At 45.6% G+C, this 22,133-nt stretch overlaps 1 protein-coding gene and 1 non-coding gene across 3 annotated transcripts; both read left to right on the top strand.

The window, feature by feature from the left end:
* Positions 1–1,943: 1,943 nt before the first annotated feature.
* On the top strand, positions 1,944–2,062 carry LOC146015331 (5S ribosomal RNA). The gene has a single exon (XR_014448256.1). It is a non-coding gene; the product is annotated as a 5S ribosomal RNA (ribosomal RNA).
* An 8,861-nt stretch (positions 2,063–10,923) lies between these two features.
* On the top strand, positions 10,924–14,898 carry SMIM19 (small integral membrane protein 19). Of its 2 annotated transcripts, none has more exons than XM_083147610.1 (4): positions 10,924–11,080; positions 12,279–12,430; positions 12,851–12,975; positions 14,628–14,898. In XM_083147610.1, exons 2-4 carry the CDS (start codon positions 12,297–12,299, stop codon positions 14,681–14,683), a joined length of 315 nt encoding a protein of 104 aa, XP_083003736.1. In that variant the 5' UTR covers positions 10,924–11,080; positions 12,279–12,296; the 3' UTR covers positions 14,684–14,898. The 2 variants fall into 2 exon arrangements, with proteins under 2 accessions (XP_083003736.1, XP_083003737.1); XM_083147611.1 differs by having other exon boundaries at positions 10,982–11,080; positions 12,258–12,430.
* The last annotated feature ends 7,235 nt before the right edge of the window (positions 14,899–22,133 follow it).

Raw genomic sequence — 22,133 nt, 5'->3', positions numbered from 1 at the left:
TTCTCAGATTACAGTTTATGGGGGGACAGTTTGCTGCCAGCTAGGTCATACAGAGGACAGCAGCAAGTCTTATACCCTGCTATCAGAGTGACACAGAGGTCACTCCATTAATCGAAGGCAAGGGCAGCAATGTCTAATGCAGATAGCATGACTTGTATGTTACTAACTCATGAGTTAGCAAAGTTTTCCATAGCAAGTCAATTAGAAATCACAGTGTGTGCAGCCATTACAGTTCTGGTCCAGACACTTAGTGTAAGACACCTCTGCTAACTTTTAAACCCTGTCGGAACATAGTCCAGGCCTGTTTTACCCTAATAGAGCAATAGCTCTATCAGCAACGCTCCCGTCTCTTAAGTAGACAAAGCGCACGGCTATAAGGATTCAGTCCCCACAATACCAGGGGTTATTTCATGTTCTGACAGGGCACTATGGCAAACGTCACCAACGGTGGACTCTGAAGTGTAATTTCTCCACAGGATAACCTTCGGTATTCCTGGTCATTGGAAGTTTGAACATTGCACTGTCACATATAGAGCTGGTTGTGGTGTGTACGCACAATACAATCCAGTGTGGGATCTGACTATGTAGTCGGATTTACATTAGGATCACATGTATGTAACATGCAGATCGCACATTTGAGATAATTTGACTTGGTATTCCTCCAGGCCTCTAGTAGCCTTGCACCCCAGCGGGGTAGCATTTTTGGGAGATGCAGTACGAACTGTGTAATGGTTAACATTACTACCTCACGGCACTGATGTCAATCTATATTCATACCACACTGGATATGCCCAATCTCGTTTGAGATCACATGGGAACACCAGCTGTTGTAGATAACATGGGTTCCATTCAAACAACGCCATTACTCTAACTGTGTGGAGTTTATGTATATTCTCCTCGTAATTGCGTGGGATTACTCCAGGTACTCCCGTTTTCTCCCACAAACAATTCGGTTTGTCATTTCTTATGGTTCTCCTTTAAGTTATGTTAGCGGAGTAACACTGGCTGTAGCTTTTATAATTAAAAGCTAATATGGCCTTGACTATGCATCCCTTCAGGGACGCAATCTCACTTTGGTAGAAGTTTTACTGGTTGCCAATGTTGACGGCCTTGTTCATTTCAGCGCCACCATATGCTATATACCAATATGTTGCCTCTTAATCTGTACGACCTATTGTATAGGGGTACATGAATGCATATGTTTGTAGGCATTTGTGTATGTACATGTGTGTGTGTGTGTGTGTGTATATGTGTGTGTATATATATATATATATATATGTACATACAATAAATATATATATATATATATATATAGCGGTGATGGGCCAGCATTCTCGCTTCTTACATTCAAACAGCGGTTCAATATAGTTTCCTGTTTGTTTGTTTTCTAATGTATCTACATACACATACATTATAACCAAAACTGATCCTTTTGGTAAATCCGTGTTTTATACACGCAACAGTACATCTTAAGGCATAGACTGGATAATGCTATTATGGAAAAGATGCTTCTGTCTTGAAACCTAAGTGAAAAAGAGGTACTTCTTTACTTTCACGGCGCCAGCATGGCGCCGCGCGTCAGAGTCCCCTTGCGGGGCTCGCTTCGCTCGCCCACGCTGCGGGCTCGGTGGCTCGCTACGCTCGCCACGCTAATTAAAATCAACTCCATGCCAACATGGATAGTGGAGGTATGAACTATCCATGTTGGCATGGCGTTAACTTAGTTTATTTTACTTAATTAGTGGCGAGCGTAACCCGGAAGTACGCGCGGCGCCATGCTGGCGCCGTGAAAGTAAAGAAGTACCGAAAAAGACAGTCCTGTGGGATTTCTGCAAGGTAGAACCTTGGTTTCTAGGTCACCCTGTGCAGGTCCAGTCGGGTGATGCAAAAAGGGTGGTTTTTTACCAACCACTAGGGTGACACTCTGAGTGGGCCGGCTATGAGCCTACGGCCACACCACCCTGAACACACCTGATCTCGTCTGATCTTGGAAGCCAAGCAGGGTCAGGCCTGGTTAGTACTTGGATGGGAGACCATCTGGGAATACCAGGTGCTGTAGGCTTAGGCCTCCTGCTTCTTCCAATGGGTGCAGCGCAAGATCCCGGCCTTGTTGGCAAAACTATACCGGCAGATGGACCCTCCCTTCGGAGGTGTTCCTGTGGTTGGTAGGCCATTGGGGTGGACCAATGGTGGATTGATGGCTTTGTGTCACATTTACCAGGTCACCCTGTATGTGTCCAGGTCTCGAGACCCTGCAGGTTACAGAGTCCACCCTCTGTTATGTCAGTCCAGTGGCTATTCGTTCGGAGGTAGGCTTTTCCCCATTTTTGCTCCTCCTCAAAGTAATTTGTACATTAAAAGTGGAGGTGGGGGCACCTTAATCCAGGAGAATCTGGTTCTCGGATCTGTGAACCCTGTTAGGGGTCTCTCTTATCTGTCTGCCTCTGGGGCCAGAACTGCTCACAGGGCTGTTAAGACAACCTTATTAAGAGCCACGGGATTGAATTCAATCCCAGAATTTACCGTTTGTCTAGGGTTTTGTCCTTTCGGTAGAAGTAGTGGGGGCTGGCCTCCGCCTGTTTCTTTAAAGCAACAGGGCTCGGCTCTCTCCTTTGTATTCCACAGCCTATGAGCTTTGTGGTACGATCTCCGCTCATTCTGGCAGGGGGTCCTGCAGATCCAACCTCTGGTTGTTACAAACATGGTGGTTTGATAAAATCTTTCTCTGATTCTTTGGGCCCTTTAGGGCTCTTTACAGGCTAACTGGGACAACGGTTTTCCTGTTGACCGTTGCTGCTGGGTGTCTGCCCGGTAGGCTCTGTTAGGTCAATCGCCTTTCATAGTCTTTCATTCTCATAGAACGGATTCTTTGAAACGTTACTTTACACCTCACAAGGTGGTTCCTGAATTTCAGGTCATCCAGGAGATAGTGATCCCTGCCCTTTGTAGGCCGGCGGTCTCTCCTGGGCAGCAATCAACTGGAGATGGTCTGTGCTTTGCACGTCTATGTACATCACGCTGTAATACTTTGGCCATCTGACTCTCTCTTTATCCACTAGAGAATTCATAAGAGGGGCTGGTCTGCTACCATGCAGACTATTGCCAGTCGATATCTGCGGTCGTTTATCAAGCAGGATTCCTTGTTCACCTCGCTCCCCGTTCTTGCAGGGGTACGGGCTCATTCCACTACATCTGTGGGTGTGTTTCGGGCTTTTACAGGTGGTGCAATGGCAGAGCAACTTGGCAAGGCGGCAACTTGGTCGTCTGCCAACGATTTATTACGCTTTTTTGCGTTTGTTATGTTTGCCTCTCAGAACTCGGCATTCGGCCAGAATATACTGGCCGCGCCACAGGCGCGTCCCCACCCTTAGGTGGCTGCTTTAGGACATCCCAATGTAATCCCTCTGGCCCCTGACGTCTGCCGCAGAAGAAACCGAGATTTATGTCTTACCTGTTAAATCTCTTTCTTCGATGACGTCAGGGGCCACAGGGATCCCTCCCTGCCGCGCCTGCTTCATGGTATTGAAGTTCATAGTTCCTCCGTTGAGTGAACTTAGTTAAAAGTTCCTTTGTTGAGGTACTTATACATGTCACAGTTATGGTTTCTCTGTTGAGCAACCACACACACACATATATTTGTTGAATGAGACCGCGGGGCTCGCTGCGCTCACCACGCTTCGGGCACGGTGGCTCGCTACGCTCGCCACACTATATAAAATCAACTCCATGCGTAGTTGGATAGTAGGGCTATGAAAAAATGGGGTGCATTTAACATGGGAGTCCAGATAATACATAAGTACCAATGAATGTGTTACTGTATGGGTTTCTCTTCCTTCTATCTTGTCTCCTGCCTGGCTTTGGGAAAAACTGAAAGTAAGCTAGCCTAGGAGGCGGGGTAGAGGAGGGAGGAGCCAGGGCTGTCTCTGGGCAGTCTAGAAGTTTTATCCTTTCTGGTGCTGGAAAGGTCATGACCTCACTCTCTACCCAATGTAATCCCTGTGGCCCCTGACGTTCTCGAAGAAAGAGATTTAACAGGTAAGACCTAAATCTCGGTTTTCCATGTCTCCTCACAGAAGTGAAGTAATTAGCTCCACCTGTGGATCTTTTAAATTTTGTTAGTCAGTAATGAGTGAACCTGTGTACCTGCAAGGTGAGCTGAAAAATGTGACCTGTTGGTAGCTCTCGAGGCCTGGAGTTGGCTACCCCTGGTTTAAGGTGCATACTGTACAATTTTTTGACCAATTTGGTTGAAAGATATTTACATTGAACCCAGTGTCCTGGACGAAAGATGTTGACGACAGACGAACGACGAATGATAATGCGCATCACCGCCAGATGTTCATCAAGATTGTTCGTCAACTGTGCATGCAGCTCAATTTGGAAATCTTTCAAAAAGAGCCTATAAACTGTAGCTACATATTTCGTCTTTTGTCTGTCGTCAATATGTTTCGTCATAATCTTTCGTCCAGGACACTGGGTTCAATGGAAATGTCTTTCAACCAAATTGGTCAAAAAAATTGTACAGTGTGTATGCACCTTTAGACTATCACTGCAGATTTGCCAGTAACTGCTTTACTGGTTAGACAGCTGGCTGGCCATACAGTGCTGCTATACATTGCAGTAGTGTATGGCCACCTTAAGCGCTAAAGGTGTTTTTTTTAAGAGGGTAGAGGAAACCATGATTCAGGCCAGAAAACCAGCCACCTAAAGGATTTATCATATGTATGCAAAAATATTTTTGTGTGTATCATAAATGACAACCAAAGGTTTTTAGTGTCTCATATCCTTTTCTCCATGAAGGTTTGTTTTTGCGCCTTCCCCTAAGAGTTATCTGCCATTCTCTATACTATTTCTAAGGATTTTGGCTTACATTTGGAGGTTGAGATTTGCCTCCACAGTGTTTTACATATTCAACTTATTTTAGCTGTAACCCGTACTTTTACGTATTTCAAATTATTATTTTTTTAAAATAAAGTAGATTTTTATTAACCAGAAAATACATACAGTGTGATCATCATTTGACATATAAAACATATCTTACACTCACACATCGCATTTATAATATATAGCCACAGATGGCGAGAGCTAACATGGGCCCTTATTCAGATCTGATCGCAGTACAAATTTGTTCTCCAAATGGGCAAAACCATGTGTACTGCAGGTGGGGCAGATGTAACGTGCAGAGAGAGTTAGGTTTGTGTGAGTTATTTTCTTTCTGTGCAGGGTAAATACTGGTTGCATTATTTCATTATTTTTACACTGCAATTTAGATTTCAGTTTCAACACAAACCAAATGTATGTCTTTCTTCACACGTTACATCTGCCCCACCTGCAGTGCACATTGTTTTGCCCATTTGAGACAAAATTTGTACTACGATCAGATCTGAATAAGAGACTTGATTCCAACGCTATTAATATACAGATAGTACAACAATTAAAAATTTACGAATCAAGGAAGTAGCTCAAAAGTAAGTGGGTATCCCACTCAACACAATGTAAACAACGTAAAGAAATTCAAATGCACACATACATAAATGTCCACAATTTTTCAATTTTAACCCCATCTCCCCATTACTAAACATTAACAGTAATAAACCCCCCACCAATCTAAAACCCTTTTAACTAACCATGTTAACACCAGCTGGATGTCTGAATGTGCATATAGCTATTGTGCCAAATAGCACACCATAAACCGCTGAACCAGTGCTGCCAGTGGACAGTTGCCCGATATCATGTATTCCACAAGCCTAATTGTCACTCTTCCGTGTATAAGGTCAAGATTCCATCCAATATAACCAGATATTCTCAAATTTAGCACTGGATTGCCTACTCCTATAAACATCTCATGCACAATGGTTGACTTGACCAGTGCCCATAGAGCGATGATTTCTGGACTGATGTAAGCCACCCAAATGGGCAATAATGACTTTTGCCGGAGCGCACACATTTATAACATTACACCTCTGCCTGTGTTAAAGGCCTATCATCACTAGCCCACAAAATGTAGGCGTTTGTAGGACGGAAGCTATGCCCGTGGAATCTAAAGCTTGCTGAACCGGGAGCCAAAATTCTGGAACAAGTGGACATTCCCCTAAGTGCCAGGAGCTGTTTACCTCACTTGAGCATTTGGGACATGCTGGTGTCAGGTAAGTGCCAAGATGTATAATTGTATTTATAGGAATCTAATGCTGGTAGTAGCAAGGTGAGGTATTTCCTTAGTGGTTATCCAGTCAGTCATCTATATGGCTTGGGTCATGTACCCACTGTTCTTTAAGTGCAGTAAGGGGTCTAGTTGGTGTGTTGAAAAGTAGGAAGGAACATACCAGGGAGAATGCTTTTTTTTCTTCCGAACCAAGAGTAGCCAGAAAAAACTAACGGGACAGGGCAGGAGGGGGTCTCTTTAAATTGGGCCTGTAAGGCGTGCCGTAGTTGCAAATAGTGAAAGACTGGCCAATTAGAATCTTTTTTTCAATTGCTGTAAAGATTTTAATACCCTGCCCAGGTACAATTGGCACAGCGAGTGAATTCCCTTGGAGACCCACAACTTTTTTCCTGGAATGGTTCGCAATTCAGGCAACTAGTCACAATGCAACAGGCATCCCTCCAGATCCATATCTGAAAACCCAACCAGGATTTGGGTGTCCTGCCACCCCCCTTATCGCCTGAGATAACAAAGGGGGACAATGAGGAGGAAATTTGGTCCTTAGTAGGAACTGTACCAGAGTGCACTCACAAATCCGTTGTCGGACAAAAGCATGTAGTGAAATCCGGAATGGCATCTTGATCCCAAAATCTAACATGGGCTAACTTTGTTGTAATAAAAACTAAAGTTTGAGTTAAGGTAATAAATTCAATCCTGGGTCATTTGTTAGCCAAAATTAAGGAACTTAATGTAATTCAGCTTCCTAAAAAACGGAAATAGGGATGTATACAGGTAACTGTTGGAGGACATATGGAAGCTTTGGAAGTACCACTTTATCAAATTAACTCAGTTACTGTAAGTCCGGCATGTCCAAACTCAGGCCTGGGGGCCAATTGCGGCCCGTGCTGGCATTTCAGCCTCCAGCTGGAAGCAGGCAGAGCATCAGATGTGGGAAGCACAGGACACTAAAGGTGGGCCCCGGTGAGCGCGCCTTTACCTTGCTGTCTGCTGCAGTCAGATGTGTTTGTCATCCTACACCTGCTGCTGCAATCGTATATCACCCTACTCCACAATCACAGTGACTGCAGTGTTTGGCGAGGGGGGAAGCTTGCTTCCATAACATGCAGAGAGGAGGAGGGCAGTAGCCCAAGCATTTCCTGTCCTTGCAGTGCCTGCTTTGCCTCTCCTTCCTCTGGCTCACACAAGGAACATACAGAGAAGGGTGGGGGACATACAGAGAAGGGAAGCAGTGATGGCCATTCAGAGAAGGGGGAGCAGGGGCAGGCTGGGGGACATACAGTGAATGGGGGCAGAGTGGGGTACATAGTGAATGGGAGTCATACAGTGATGGAGGGTCAAGCTTGGGGACATACAATGAATGGAGGCACTGATGGACATTAAGTGAAAGGGGGCAGGCTGGGGAACATACAGTGACGGAGGGGCAGGCTGGGGGACACACAGTGAATAGGGGCAGGCTGGGGACATACAGTGAATTGGGGCAGAGTGGGGGACCATTCTGATGTGATTAATGATTCAAAGAATGTCAGGCTGAATGGTCGGCCCCCACACATTTACACTTCACCAAATCTGGCCCTCGTCCCAAAAAAGTTTGGACACCCCTGCTGTAAGAGGTAGCTTACTCCAGGGTACAGCTCTGTCCTTCATATATACCAAAAGTCAAGCGAGATTAAGTGATCTAAACAAATCATAGCAAGTATTATTTATAACCGTGCCCATTTAAATTATTTAAATTGGGACACCTAACGTAAAGGGAGAGGGATTGCTGGAAGAGCCGGAGGTATACCGTCCAGTGGCATAATAACTGACTTCCCAATTAATGGTAAGACCTGAATAAGTGCCAAATTCAGCAAATGTAGAAAGAACTAGGGGCTTCGCAACACTATAGTCTTTTAAGAATAGGAGGGCATCATCCCATAAAGTGCTATCCACCCTAATATCAAGCCTTCAATACCTGGGTGATTCCTTATCAGACAGACCAATGGCAAGGGAGAGTAGTGTGGGAGATAAGGGGCAACCTTGCCGTATGCCTCTTGCCAAAGGAAAGGAGGGCTAAACAAAGCCATTTACAGCAATTCTAACTCTGGGCTATTGATATAGCAATTGTACCCACTTTATAAAAGAAAGACCAAACCCCATAATCTGCAGTACCTCCTTCAGGAATGGCCACTCCTCTGAATCAAATGGTTAGCAGCATCTAAGGACACCAGAAATGAAGTGCCCTCCCCCGCCTGGGAGGCCTGCAGCTGAGTATACACTCACCGAAGGTTGGTACAGGTGGAAATCCCAGGAATAAAACCAGTCTGGTCCGGATCTATAATGAAGGAGATTACAGAGTTTAGGTGGATGGCTATGACTTTAGCTAGAATTTTAGTGTCTGTTGGGATCAGGAAAATAGTTCTGTATGTATCTGGCTATTTAGGATCCTTACTGGGTATGGCAGCATGACAATAATGGCCTCTGACATGGATGAAGTAAAAATTCCCTCCTCAAAAAGTTTAATAAATAGAGCAAGCAATCGAGGAGCAAGAACCTCAACATGTTTTTTTTTATACAGCTCAGTAGGAATGCCATCACTACCGGGCACCTTACCACCTGGGAAGAAGGCAATGGATCCCTCTACCTCCTGTGAATGGTGCATCCAATAAATCTCTAGCTTCTAGAGTGAACTGCAGCAAATTGGCCAATTGCACAAAGATCTGTAAAGCTTCCAGAGTGCAGATTACAGACCGTGCAGATTACTATCAGATTAGAACTGCAGCCAGTTGGACTAAGCAACAAGCCAGTGTGCCCTAGAGTCCGCCGACCCCTCAACCAGGTAACAGCATTCTAAGGAGCGACATTCCATTTCTATCTCCTCCCCTTTATACTAAAAGCCATTTTTTTCTCAGTTACCTGTGCACTCCTTGATCATATGACAAGTGCAAAGGTCACAGAAACGGAGTTTGCAAGTAGTCTAGGGGGTCGATCCTATTACATCCGAAGGGTGCGGATGCGCCCGGTGTTTGCAAATTGTCACGACACCGGGCACACTCTACAGCAGGCTGATTTCGCAGAAAAGTTCTCGCACCTCCATAGGGGTGCGAGCAATTTTCAGCTAATTCGGCCCTGCGAATGGTGCAAGTTATGGTTAATTCGGGTGCCGTTTTCAGTGTTAAAATTGCACCCAAACAGGAACTCTCACGCGTCGGGGTTAATAGGATCGACCCCAATAGGTGCAAACAAGTCAGCTGACTACAGGTGTTAGGGTGGAACCCATGCAGTGTGGGATGCCCACTAGACCCAATGGTAAAACAGAGGACCTCATCGGGACATCCTGCTATGGACTGTGACAGCAGGTCTGTGTCGCAGGACAAACCAGCCTGCCGATGCACACCGTGATTCCTGACAGAACATATAGGACGAAGGAGGGGGTTGTTAAAAATGTGCTTGAGTGTGCAGCGTTAACCATTTTCAGTGTACACACTAGGGTCCTTCCGAGTGAGATCCTTTACTATATGGGTATGGGTCATAGTGTCGACACAAAGAAGGTTGCTATATATTAGGTCAACACAAGCATAAGGTCGACATCAGTTTTTCACATTGTTTTTGTCCTGGATTTTGTTGTAATGCTGTATACACGCGGTACAATCCGCATGAGATTTTGACTATATAGGCATACCTTGCGATCCCGATGCGTGATCCCGTGACCGCACAAATCGAAACCCAGATAGATAGGGCAGCCATGACTATATATTGCAAATCAAAAGTAGATTGCATGAATTGGATGTAAAAAGTACAGAGATAGCAAAGATTGCATAGCACTCAAATCTTAAGTCAAATAGCAAGGGAATCTCACCGTGTGTACACAGCATAAGTCCACATGGACACTGTATCATGGTTGCTGACTTTAGAAAGCTCCTCACCGGGAGAAGCACGGAGAGGAGACTTTCAGCAGGAGTTCAGGGGCGGGACTTAAACGTGACATTATTAAGCCCCGATGAAGGAAAGTGCCTCAATTTGCCGATCTCTGCGGAGGGGGCGGGGCTAAATGATGCGATGGTGACACTTTAGCCCCGCCCCCGCTCCGGAGATCGGCAGAAAAGGTCATTTAAACGCCGGGGGGAAGGGAAGCCGCAATCAGCGGGGTGGAGCGGGGGTCCCCCAGAATCCGGGAGGGTTGCCCACCTTTCCGGGGGCCCGGGAAGGTGACCCGATTTTCGAGACTCTCCCTGCCATTCCGGGAGGGTAGGCATCCCTGCACTGTATAAATCTCATGATAACCTTCTTATTAATGACCTAATGTTTGCGTCAACCTTTCAACCCTATTGACATTAGACATGTCAACCTAATGTATGTCAACCTTCACACCATAATCTCCTGCCTATTTCAGTTTTTGTCTTCTAATTGCTCTGTGTAACAGTACATGCAAATAATGTCATAAACATGTATGGATGACAGGTATGTAGTGATATAACAACGGTCTAGAACAATAAATAGCTTATTTTAATGGCATACAGTTCTAAAAGACAAAGATCTTTTGCACGTGCGATAAATTAAAAAAAAATCGAATTATTTTGACGCGATTGTAATCATTGCAACACAAGATTCAATGGCGGAAGTCCAGTCATCATTTGATGGTGGGCTTCGGCTTCAAGTTCCGCTGTACAGCCCTAGATTCAACTGAGGAAGCGTAGGGACCATTCATTTTTTTGAAAGGTCGTATCAACGATAATTTTCTGCTCTTCCATCGATGGTAACCAGGTGGATTTGCAAGTGCAACATAACATCAGGACCAATCGGAGCCCTCTCCGCTGTGACCAATAAGGAGCTGCTCTTTTAGGAAGCCAGGAAGCGTTGCTGAGGCCACGTGATCATTCCCCCGCCCCCACCACTGTGTGTATATGTGCGGTAGTATCCGTAGCGTCAACCGGGCATCAGGTAAGGGCAGGGCTTTCGGGGTGGGGGCGATATAAAACGGTGTAGGAGCATAGTGACACAGAAGGGAGCGGTGATGGATGCGCTATTCCCACACTTCTGGCAGGGATGGCCGCCGTGTTCCACCGCGTCACTGGGTTCTGCATAAATCATAGTTAAGTGTATCTGGCTTAGGGTAAATGAACCTTACTGTGAATGAAGCGGACATTTACCGTAAATACATATTGCTGCACATAAAAGGGAATGATCTAGTGCTGGTTACAAACCTTGCCAATTGGTCGGCCGAACTATTTGACGATCGGTAGGAGTGTAGGCATTTACCAATCGTCTGCCTAGTCTGTCATGCCTTATGTCACAGCTTGACAGGCATTTAAATGTGCCCACTCAGTTAAGATGTCCAACACCAGCAGTCCCTGCAACAAGTGTATGGGTGGTCTCAGGGGCGGATTTAGGGATGAGGGCGCCCCTAGGCACAACAATAATGTTTACTAAGTAGGACAGTTTATAGGGGCAGTATCTGCATGTCCTATCCATTTACACTCTATTTAAGATGGAATATAGTACAGTTGATATTTTGCAGTTATTGGTACATTTTGGGCTGACAGTACTATCACAGGCATCCAAGTGCCGCCCCCAAACATGTGCCGCCCCTAGGCCGGTGCCTCACGTGCCTAATGGGAAATTCGGCTCTGGGTGGTCTGCATTGTATGCGTGATTAGGGATGGTCATTCAAAAACATCGATGGTTTATGGCTGATATACTGAATACTTTTGCCATGGATGGGGAGAGCCAGATGGTTTTCCTCCATCCATGGCACAGCAAAATCGATTTTTTTTTTTTCTTTTCATTTTTTAAGTGTTGTGACATAGAGCATAGCTCTGCCACCCGTGCTTTGATTGGCCCACAGGCCACAGTAAAAAAAAAATGGATGACCAATGATAGGTTAAAATATCGATGGGCATCCATTGCATAGTTTTACACTATTGATGGCCAGTTGCACTATTGCTATCAATGGCAACCATCAATGGCAATGGGTGGGAGATGTGTCGGCATTGATTGCATAACTGATGTATCACTGTGTGTGCCCAGCTTGTCACCATCCATTAGGAACTACAGCAATTCAAAGTCTAATGGGTTAATTCTACATGCTCTGTATTTCACTGTCACCCTTGGTTCCTAGCTAATTATATCATTGCACTAGATTTCGCTTGCACAGGGCATGGCAGGTGGCTATGGAGTGATGGCGGATGATGGTACGATTGACTACTCTGTACACGAGGCCTGGAACGAAGCCACCAATGTCTATTTGATAGTTATTCTTGTGAGCTTTGGCCTCTTCATGTACGCTAGAAAGTGAGTTTTTTCATAACACTAATAACTCTTTGTATTTACAAGCTTTGTAACTATTTAGTTTAGTTTATATTATGGACAACAGGCGGACACTAACCCTAATGCTAATATTGATATTTTGTCCAGGTATGCAGATGTTTATCCATGCTGACACTTTAACCATGACAATGTCCCAACTGGCTGCATACATATCAAAATTGAAAATTCTTCATATCATTTCTAGATATTATGCTATGTATATATAATCTATATAGAAAAGTAGGAACCAGTAGTTTTTAGAAAATAAGGGATGCATGGACCTTTATCTTTTCATAAGACTTTGCTAACTGTTTAGACTCTATTGTGCACTACTGCGGACGTGAATAGCACAGGGGCCTTTGGGAATGCTTTGAGGAAAGGGTTTTCAAGCTCTTTGTATTGCAGGAACAAACGTAAGATCATGCGGATTTTTACAGTGCCTCCAACAGTAGAAACGGCATCACAGCCTAATTTCTATGATGACATAAAGAAGATTCGTCTACGTCAGCAGTTGGAAATGTATTATATTGGTACGTTTAATGGCCTAATTTATTTGGTTTGAATGTTCTAACTTTATAAACACTGGGTCAATGCAGTAGCTGCTGTAATTAGATTTGAATTGGTTTACTCCATTCAGATCTTTTTATAAAGTGGTTTTGAAATGTACATGTACATCCTTTTTCTAAATGCTTTGCATTCTATGGGGTCGATCCTATTAACCCCGAAGGGTGCGAGTTGCCGTTAAATTGCTGTTTTCACGCTTGAAAATGGCACCCGAATTAACCCTAACTCTCACCCTTCGCAGGGCCGAATTCATTGAAATTTCCTCACACCCCTATGGAGGTGTGAGCACTTTTCAGCAAATTCGGACCGCTGTAAAGTGCGCCCGGTGTCGTGATGATTTGCACTCGGCAAATCATCCGCACACATCGGGGATAATAGGATGGACCCCTATTTCTGCAGTCCTTTTAACTAAGAATTTTATATCTATAAAGCAAAATTGTTTTGTTGCCCTCAGTTACAACACAGCTAAACGCTATGTTCAGAATTGAGAGAATGTTGCAGTGCTTTCTAATAACATGTATGTGGCACGATTATGCTGCCTGTCGAAAATTAAGCCTATAAAATCTTTATAAAGGGGTGTACACACGCTTTGATTTTGACAGTTTATCAATTCGATTTTGCTTATAGAAAAAATCGAATTGAAATCTAATGGTTTTTTAGATGCTTTCAATTTGCATTCGATTTGATGCGCACTCCCATTTTCTCTATATCGAGAAGAAAAATAGACTGTGCAGGCAAGGAAATATCGAATTTGATCCAGTAAATCGAATGTGTACACTGTGCCTTGAATGTAAATTGAATTCGATATCGAAATCTATATCGAATGTAAAAGCAAAGGCCAAATCAAAAGGGGGTGGAATAGGCAAAATCAAAGTAAATCGATACATGTGTACACACTTTTATACTGGTCAACCACCAACTAGTCATGTCTGCATCAATTTAGAAATGAAATACAGCAAGTATGGAGAACCAGACTGTGGAATGATACAAAGGGGCAGATGTATTAAGCCTGATAAAGTGGTGATAAATTGGAGGTGATAACACTCCAGCCAATCAACTCCTAAATTATTTTTCGAACACAGCTGATTGGCTGGTGTTTTATCGCCTTACATGTTATTACCAATTTATCAGGCTTAATACATCTGCCCCAAAATCTCAAACCACAGGGAGCTTAAGGCCCATACACACTAGATGATATTGTTCAGAAGGCGATTTCTGAGCGATATTGTAAACAATATCGTCCAGTGTGCATGCTTTGCATAGCTAACGAGGTGCTCTCCTGCGTATCATTAACGACCTCGTCCAAGTATGTTAGGACGAGGGAGGACATAGTCATCGACGGCCATGCTGCATCATAACCATCGTTTCCCCTGCCGTCGGCTCTGTCCGTGCAGCATCGGCAAATGTGTATGCACTTGCCAAAGTCGTTGTGCTGTGAATGAGCCTTTAGTCTATGGAACTACAGGGGACGGAAGTGGGGGGGGCTCTGGAGGTGGATGATCTCAAATTTGTTGATTTGCATTAGAGACCTACTCACATTTCCTGTTAAATGCTGATTTGTAAGCATATTTCTGGTTTCTCTTAAAAGGACAATTCAAATTTAATTTTTTATTTTCAGCACGAAAACACGATCAACATGGTGAAAGTGACAGTGTTCAGCTTACTGTGGAGTGACCATGGCATTACGGGCAGCAGATGCTACCAGACAAGCAGTGGTTTGCCACTAGCCAAGTAACTAATGGATGCAACACCCTGCCATGATGCAAAAAAGGACTAATATGTGTGTATACAAGATATGAAATGTGTATATACTGTACAAAATGTGAAATATGCAGTATCCCTTTGCGTTTCCCAGCACAAAATTGATTAAAGTTTTCACACTCAACTTATACAGAGTTTTGATATTTGGTTTTCATAGATTTTTTTTTTTTATTATTATTATTTTCATTTTTTCGACTTTGGAAAAATGTTTGGTAATTGAAAATTGATAAGCTGTGAAATAATGTATTCTATACATCCTCATAGCCATGTTTAAATAGTTTGGGCTGAGCAGCCTGGATTATGTGCCTGTGTGTTTTATGTTTAATATGTTGACACATGGTCATAGGACAAATGTAGACTGTGTACTGATGTAGAGATTATATTTATATTAACTTTATGTCGTCTAAAACAGAGGTCCTCAAACTATTTTGTTCTGGGACTCCATTAGACAATAAAATTAATTACAGGACCCCATCAGACAATAAAATTGATTACGGGACCCCAGCAAGTTACTGCAGAAGGTCATCTCATCACCTGTGTGGTCAGCAGACAGCTGGCAACATTGTGGAGGCACAAAATAATGTGAGTCTAAAATAAGACCATTCAACAGATTTTTCAGACTCCTTGAATCACTGATTGAGATGAGAAAAATCATCAGCCTGATGGTCAGCAACATAGAGTTGCGACCCCATGCTAAGAAGGTCAGGACCCACAGTTTGAGAACCGCTGGTCTAAAACCTAATAGAGGCCCAATAGTGCAGTATAATTTATTACAAAATACGTCACAATAAAAGCATTAAAATTTTGTGTAGGGCACCCGTACCAAAATATACATCAGTGTGGACAGGGTACCACAAAGGTTCAATACATGAATCACTGGCAAGTCAGCAACGGGCGCTTTTAGCTGTGTCACTCTCTGGCCGCCAAAGAGGCCCAATCTCCTTAGCACAAATGGCTGGCACCTCGTACAGAGCGCCTGTTGCTGACTTGTCCGTGATCATGTATTGACCCTTTGTGGTACCCAGCCCACACAGATGTATATTTTGGTACGGCGGCTGTACAGGATAATAATTATAAAGCTTTTATTGTGACGTATTTTGTAATAAAGGATACTGCATTATTGGGCGCCTCCTCTATTATGTTTGTGTCTGGAGCCTGTGGGAATCAGGACCGCTACTCCCCTCAGATTCTCCCATCTATTTACATGGACAAGTGCATCCGTAAACAATTATTTTCTGTAATTAAACTGTCTGCAGGTTTTAGCACACCTATATATAGTGGCATATATTCAATGCCGTGGGCGAGCAGTGACTGCGAGCAGGACTTTTTGCTCGCAGTCACCGCTCACCCTGTCAGTATTCAACTGACCCCCCTCATTCGCAAATTCCCCCTCGCTCCGTTTTTTGAGCGAGGGGGAATTTGCGAATGTGCCTCCAAAAGCTGCGAGAGCCGAGGCTAATTACAGCGAGTTTGCTGCACTAGCCGCGGCTCTCGCAGTTTAGGGGAATCCTCGCCGTTCTGTGACTGCGAGGATTCCCCCAGAACGTTGCATAGTGCGAGCGGCCGGCGCGGGGGTTAAACTGCAAGGATCACTGGTTTTCTGTGATCCTCGCAGTTTAACCCCCTCGCCGGCCGCTCGCACCGGCATTGAATACATGCCATTGTGTGTGTGGTGTATTTGAGTCTCCGAAACACTGCCATCTGCTGGCAGAGAGTGAAACTACATCTCTCACACTTATTTTTATTTATTTATTAATCGTTTCTTCTATAGCAGCGGTTCCCAACCTGTGGTACGCGTACCCCTGGGGGTACGCGTCCACACGCTGGGGGGTACGCCGCGGCCCGGCCTGTAATGGCGGCCGCGGCAGTCAAACAGGTCGCTGGAGGCTGGGCCGCCGCGGACAGCGCCACCGCGACCTCGGGCGCGAAGGAGCGTCCCCAGGCTGACTGACAGCGCTGGGGACGTTTGGGGACTGAGAGGAAGTGAGAGAGAGGTCAGGGGTCGCAGCATGGGGAGAAGAAAGCGTGAGCAGAGCGGGGCCAGGAAGAAGCTGCTGATCGCGCACCGCGCAGCCCCGAAGCGTCCCCGGCGGTGATTGACAGCGGGTGCCGGAAGCAAGACCCGGCGCTGACTGACAGCCTGCATCCAGGCTGAGTGGGAGAGAGGGAGCCGGCGCACAGTGAACAGCGCGCGGCAGTGATAGACAGCGTGGAGGAGAGGACAGCGTGCAGGGAAGAAGACACCGGGGGAGTTGAACAGCCGGCGGGGAGAGACCTTACGCGGAGCGGAAGCAGCGTGGCTGAGTGGGGCAACGCTGCAGTAGCAGCGCCCCCACTAGCGTGCTCTCCTGAGGTAGGGGACCAGCAGCAGCCGTTCCAGACACCCAGGGACCCGATCGTGACGGGCAGGAGCCTGCATCCGGTAGCCGACACCAGGTACCCCACTTGCTGGTGACCCCAGTACTCTGCCTCTCAGTACCCACTCCCACATCTGCTCCTGTCCTTCTAATCCCCAGCAGCAGAGCCGGCCTAAGAGCATTCAAGTGTGCCTACCTCCGGCTCTGCCTCGGCAGTGTAGTATGTATGAATGAGAGAGGGCAGTGTGTGTAGTATGTATGAATGAGGGCGGCAGTGTGTGTAGTATGTATGAATGAGAGCGGCAGTGTGTGTAGTATGTATGTATGACAGCGGCAGTGTGTGTAGTATGTATGTATGTATGACAGCGGCAGTGTGTGTAGTATGTATGTATGACAGCGGCAGTGTGTGTAGTATGTATGAATGAGGGGCGGCAGTGTGTGTAGTATGTATGAATGAGGGGCGGCAGTGTGTGTAGTATGTATGAATGAGAGCGGCAGTGTGTGTAGTATGTATGAATGAGAGCGTCAGTGTGTGTAGTATGTATGCATGTATGTATGTATGACGGCGTCAGTGTGTGTAGTATGTATGAATGAGGGCGGCAGTGTGTGTAGTATGTATGCATGACAGCGTCAGTGTGTGGGGCATACTTGTTGCTGGCACTGTGGGGCATTGCTGGCACTGTGGGGCATACTTGTTACTGGCACTGTGGGGCATTGTTGGCACTGTGGGGCATACTTGTTACTGGCACTGTGGGGCATTGCTGGCACTGTGGGGCATACTTGTTGCTGGCACTGTGGGGCATTGCTGGCACTGTGGGGCATACTTGTTGCTGGCACTGTGGGGCATTGCTGGCACTGTGGGGCATACTTGTTACTGGCACTGTGGGGCATTGCTGGCACTGTGGGGCATTGTTGCACTTTTTTTTTTTTCTCGTCATTGCCAGTATGACTTGCCCCTGTTAAGCCACACCCCTTTTTTAGGCCACGCCCCCTAAAAATTTCACGAGGGGGTACTCCTAAATGAAAAGCCTAATCAAGGGGTACGGGAGACAAAAAAGGTTGGGAACCACTGTTCTATAGGACAGCATATTCTGTTGTGCTTTACAAAAGGAGACGGTGATAAAACAAACAGGGTAATTACAGAAAAGGTAGGAGATGCATAAACACAGAAGGTAGCAAACTAGCTTTAAAAGCTTTTGCCTCAAGCGGGCTTACATATTTATATATTAAAAAAATTAAGGATTTAAGACCACTTTGTATAAACAAGGAAAAATCCTCAGGTCTACCCTGACTGCAGTTTAGCTACTTGCACAAGTACCTATGTGTATAAAGGCATTTAAGGAATACAAACAAAGGTTTGCATGCGAAGTGAATCTTTTTTGTCTGTTCCAAAAGTGCACAGATCAACATTTAATTTCTTGTCAGGGCCTATCCGCTACCAATCAGGACAGAGGGTAAATAGTAAAGGTGAAATTTAATAGGATGAGAAATTCAGAAAGTGGGAGATTTGGTAAAAAATCTCCAGGTTTTTTTTTTTTTTGGTTTTTTTAAAGCGGCAATCATTTACACTGCAAAGTCAAACTGGTTTTGCAGTATAAATGATTGCTGCTTAAAAAAACTGGGAGGTCTCTTACCAAATCTCCCCCTTTTATACTACTGTTCTGCTCTTTCACATCTTTTAAAATCTCACACTATGTGGTGCGACAATGCGACAAGCCAAAATATCTGATCCTAGGAACAAATCGTAATCGTCTAATGAAGAATGGAAATCTCCTTGTTCCGTCCTTCATTAGTATAGACCAGGGATAGGGAACCTTAGGGCCTCCAGCTGTTATTAAACTACAAATACCAGGATGCCCTGCTACAGTTTTGCTATTTGGCCGTGGTAAATCTGTTGCAGGACATGCTGGGATGTGTAGTTCAACAACATCCAGCTGGAGGGCCAAAGGTTCCCCATCCCTGGTATAGACCATTTTGCATGCAATAATGCCCACTTGGTTGTGCAGCACAAGACCACAGGCGCCTGCTTATCAGGCACACGCACTGATCGATATGCCAGATCGTCATTCTGATCCATCTGGAAATTATTAATATTGTGTTGAGATCGTCTCAGTGTGTATCCAACTTTCGTTGCAAAAGCTTATAATTATGCTAAGCAGATGACGCCTTGTTTTAACAGAATTTATTGAAAATTTTTAACTAAATAACTTTGAAATGTACTTAGTAGCCCCCCACTAGACTCAGTACCTGCTAGTGTCTCTTAACACTTAAGCTGTGTACACACGGGGGCGATAGGGGCTGAAATCGCTGGAAATATGGTCTCAGGCGACCATATTGCCAGTGATGGGAGTGTGCCCCGGCGATAAATCGCCGGGTGTGCGCTCCCGTTTTCAGCCCTGTTCTAATCGCTGGTCGCAGGAGCTTGCTCCTGCGACCAGCTAATTACCTCTGCGGCACCGCCGGCAGAGGTTCCCTTTCATCAGCGACCATCTCTGGTTGCTGATGAAAAGGAGAAACTGAGCAATATATTGCTCAGCAATATATCTTCCCCCGTGTGTACGGGGCTTTAGTTTTTAACTAACCACCTGTCTCCCCCCTCCACCCACAATCATCTATCATCTTTTGCACCTTTCCACCTGCCCCAGACATTTTTACCTATGTCCTCCCCCATGAAGAGGATTTCAAAGGTGTCCTGTGGCACGGACAATGCTGGTTGGAGGAGAAATGGGGCTTCCTGCTGCTATTGAAGACTGACATTAAGGTTGTTATAGAATAGCAGAGCACTATTAATTAGTGGTATTGAAAGTTACTTCTTACCCCGGCAGAGTGTTTAGAATACAGGACACTCAGCAATCACTCAGCATGTGCGAAGCTTAAGGTAAGTCACTATCTTAAGGTGCGTACACACGGGGGCGATTTTGTGTAATATCGCGGGAAATATGGTCGCTGATGAACAGGAGACACAGAGCAATATATTGCTGAGCAATATATCTCCCCCGTGTGTACGGGGCTTTACAGTGATAGCCTAGGTACTAATTAAGTCAGTGGTTATTTTCAGGTGCAAAACAGCGACTGTGCTGTGTTCATCTTGTATGAAAGCTAGTATGTATTTATCTGTTTAACTACAAACCGTATAGGGGAAATAATTATGTTTTTTCCAGTACAAATAATATTGTTGTGCATGAGACAAATTGCTGGATGAGGACCTAATGGTCAGTATACTGCTGTCGGGATCGTAACTGTCCAAATGTCCGACAGTCAGGCTCCCGACTGATGGGCTATTCTCCCTTGTGGGGTCCATGCATCCCATAGAGCAGGGGTGGGGAACCTTTTTTGTGCCAAGCGCCATTTGTATGGGGAAAAAATCCTTTGTGGGCCATATGTAAAAATTTCTCTTACAAATTGTCCTGCTGCAGCCGTCCCACGCTCCGGCGGCTGCCACTGAATAGGACTGACAGTCTCCGGCTGCTGTTGATTAAGAGGAATCTCGCGAGAAAAACATCCATGGGTACAAATAAGAAATATAATTTGTCTGTAAAATACCAGAACCAACCAAATCAGCAATGGATATCTATACCAGGTTGAACTAGATGGACGCAAGTCTTTTTTCAGCCTTACCTACTATGTAACTATGTAACTATGAGAACTACCGACCTCTTGCAAAAATTCCCCTGTACTTGACTCCCGGCAAAGCCACCGGGCAGGTGGGCGGGCCACTCAGAACGGCTACGGGGGGCCGCAGGTTCCCCACCCCTGCCATAGAGGGAGAATAAAACATGGGGCGAGCCTGCAAGGGACTTTTTTTTTTTGCTCTCTCCACTCTATCTGAGCATCAGTGACAGAGACTTTGATGCCGGTATACTGACCTTTGTGATCCTGACCCTTGGCCATACCACGCATGCAAGAAATAACCCATAGGGAGCACTTTTGAGTGAAAAGGGGTGTGAATCGGCTAGATCAGTGGTAGCCAACCCTAGCCCTCGAGAGCTACCAACAGTTCACATTTTCCAGACAACCTAGCTGCTGCACCGCTGCACTCATTAATCACTGACACATTTTAAAAGAAACACAGATGGAGCTAATTAGCTCACTTGTGATTCTGTGAGGAGACCTGCAAAACATGCACTGTTGGTAGCTCTCGAGAACTAGGTCTAGATGAAGGATACTGTTGTTGCCGTTTAAATATTAAGGGGCAGATTAGAATTGCAGGTTTATGATTTGGCCAACCAAATCAATTCTGCAGTAGCTGCACTTTTTGAACAGCTTTGTGTGCGTTTTGGCAGGGGAAGGGTGTGCGATGTGGTGCTGCTAGCATTTAAATTCCATGGTAATTTGCACCCTTTGCCCGTAATGGAATACATTCATACTTGCCTACCTGACCTTCTCCATGAGGGAGACAATGCTCTGTCCCTGGACATGTATGATTGCCAGCACCTGTGGTGAAATACCTTTCTTATCCAGTGGCGTAACTATAGCCCCGCAGCCCCCGCCATGGCGGGGAGGCGCTGAGTAACTGTGGGCGCCGGTCTCCGCTGCGGGGCTATGTTACGCTGTGTGTGGCTGGCCGGGACGTGTGGGTAGACAGCGCGGCCCCCTCCCTCCCGCCCGTCCTCGTACAGTTAATCACCCCCCTTACCCCTTCTCGTGCCGCCGCCACATTCTCGCAGCGCAGATCTCCAGTCCTTCCGGCTCCGGACCGTCTCCTCCTGATGTACAGTGCTATTGAAAACCGACCCTCAGAATATGGCTGCTCCCTAACAGCAGACAGTTTTTGTAGGGATGCTAGAGGAGGCGGCGGCCTCCTCTAGCATCCTTAAAATCTGTCTGCTATTAGGGGGCAGGCATTTTGTGATGGTATTATTTCATTAGCACTGTACGTCAGGAGGAGCCGGAAGGACTGGAGATCTGCGCTGCGAGAATGTGGCGGCGGCGGCACGAGAAGGGGTGGGGGGGGGGAGTTTAACTCTACGTGGGCGGTTGGAAGACCTAGGGGGGGGGCGGCGCCT

The sequence above is a fragment of the Crinia signifera genome, chromosome 6 (genome assembly GCF_055691185.1).
Source record: "Crinia signifera chromosome 6, ASM5569118v1, whole genome shotgun sequence".
Classification (NCBI taxonomy): Eukaryota; Metazoa; Chordata; class Amphibia; order Anura; family Myobatrachidae; genus Crinia; species Crinia signifera.
This window is presented reverse-complemented; position numbering and strand designations above follow the sequence as displayed.

Excerpts from the sequence above, each read along its gene's own strand:
- SMIM19 (XM_083147610.1), top strand. The coding sequence starts at position 12,297 with ATGGCAGGTGGCTATGGAGTGATGGCGGATGATGGTACGATTGACTAC. Across the intron at positions 12,431-12,850 it reads CTCTTCATGTACGCTAGAAA|GAACAAACGTAAGATCATGC; the intron begins GTGAGTTTTTTC and ends TTTGTATTGCAG. Across the intron at positions 12,976-14,627 it reads GTTGGAAATGTATTATATTG|CACGAAAACACGATCAACAT; the intron begins GTACGTTTAATG and ends TTTTATTTTCAG.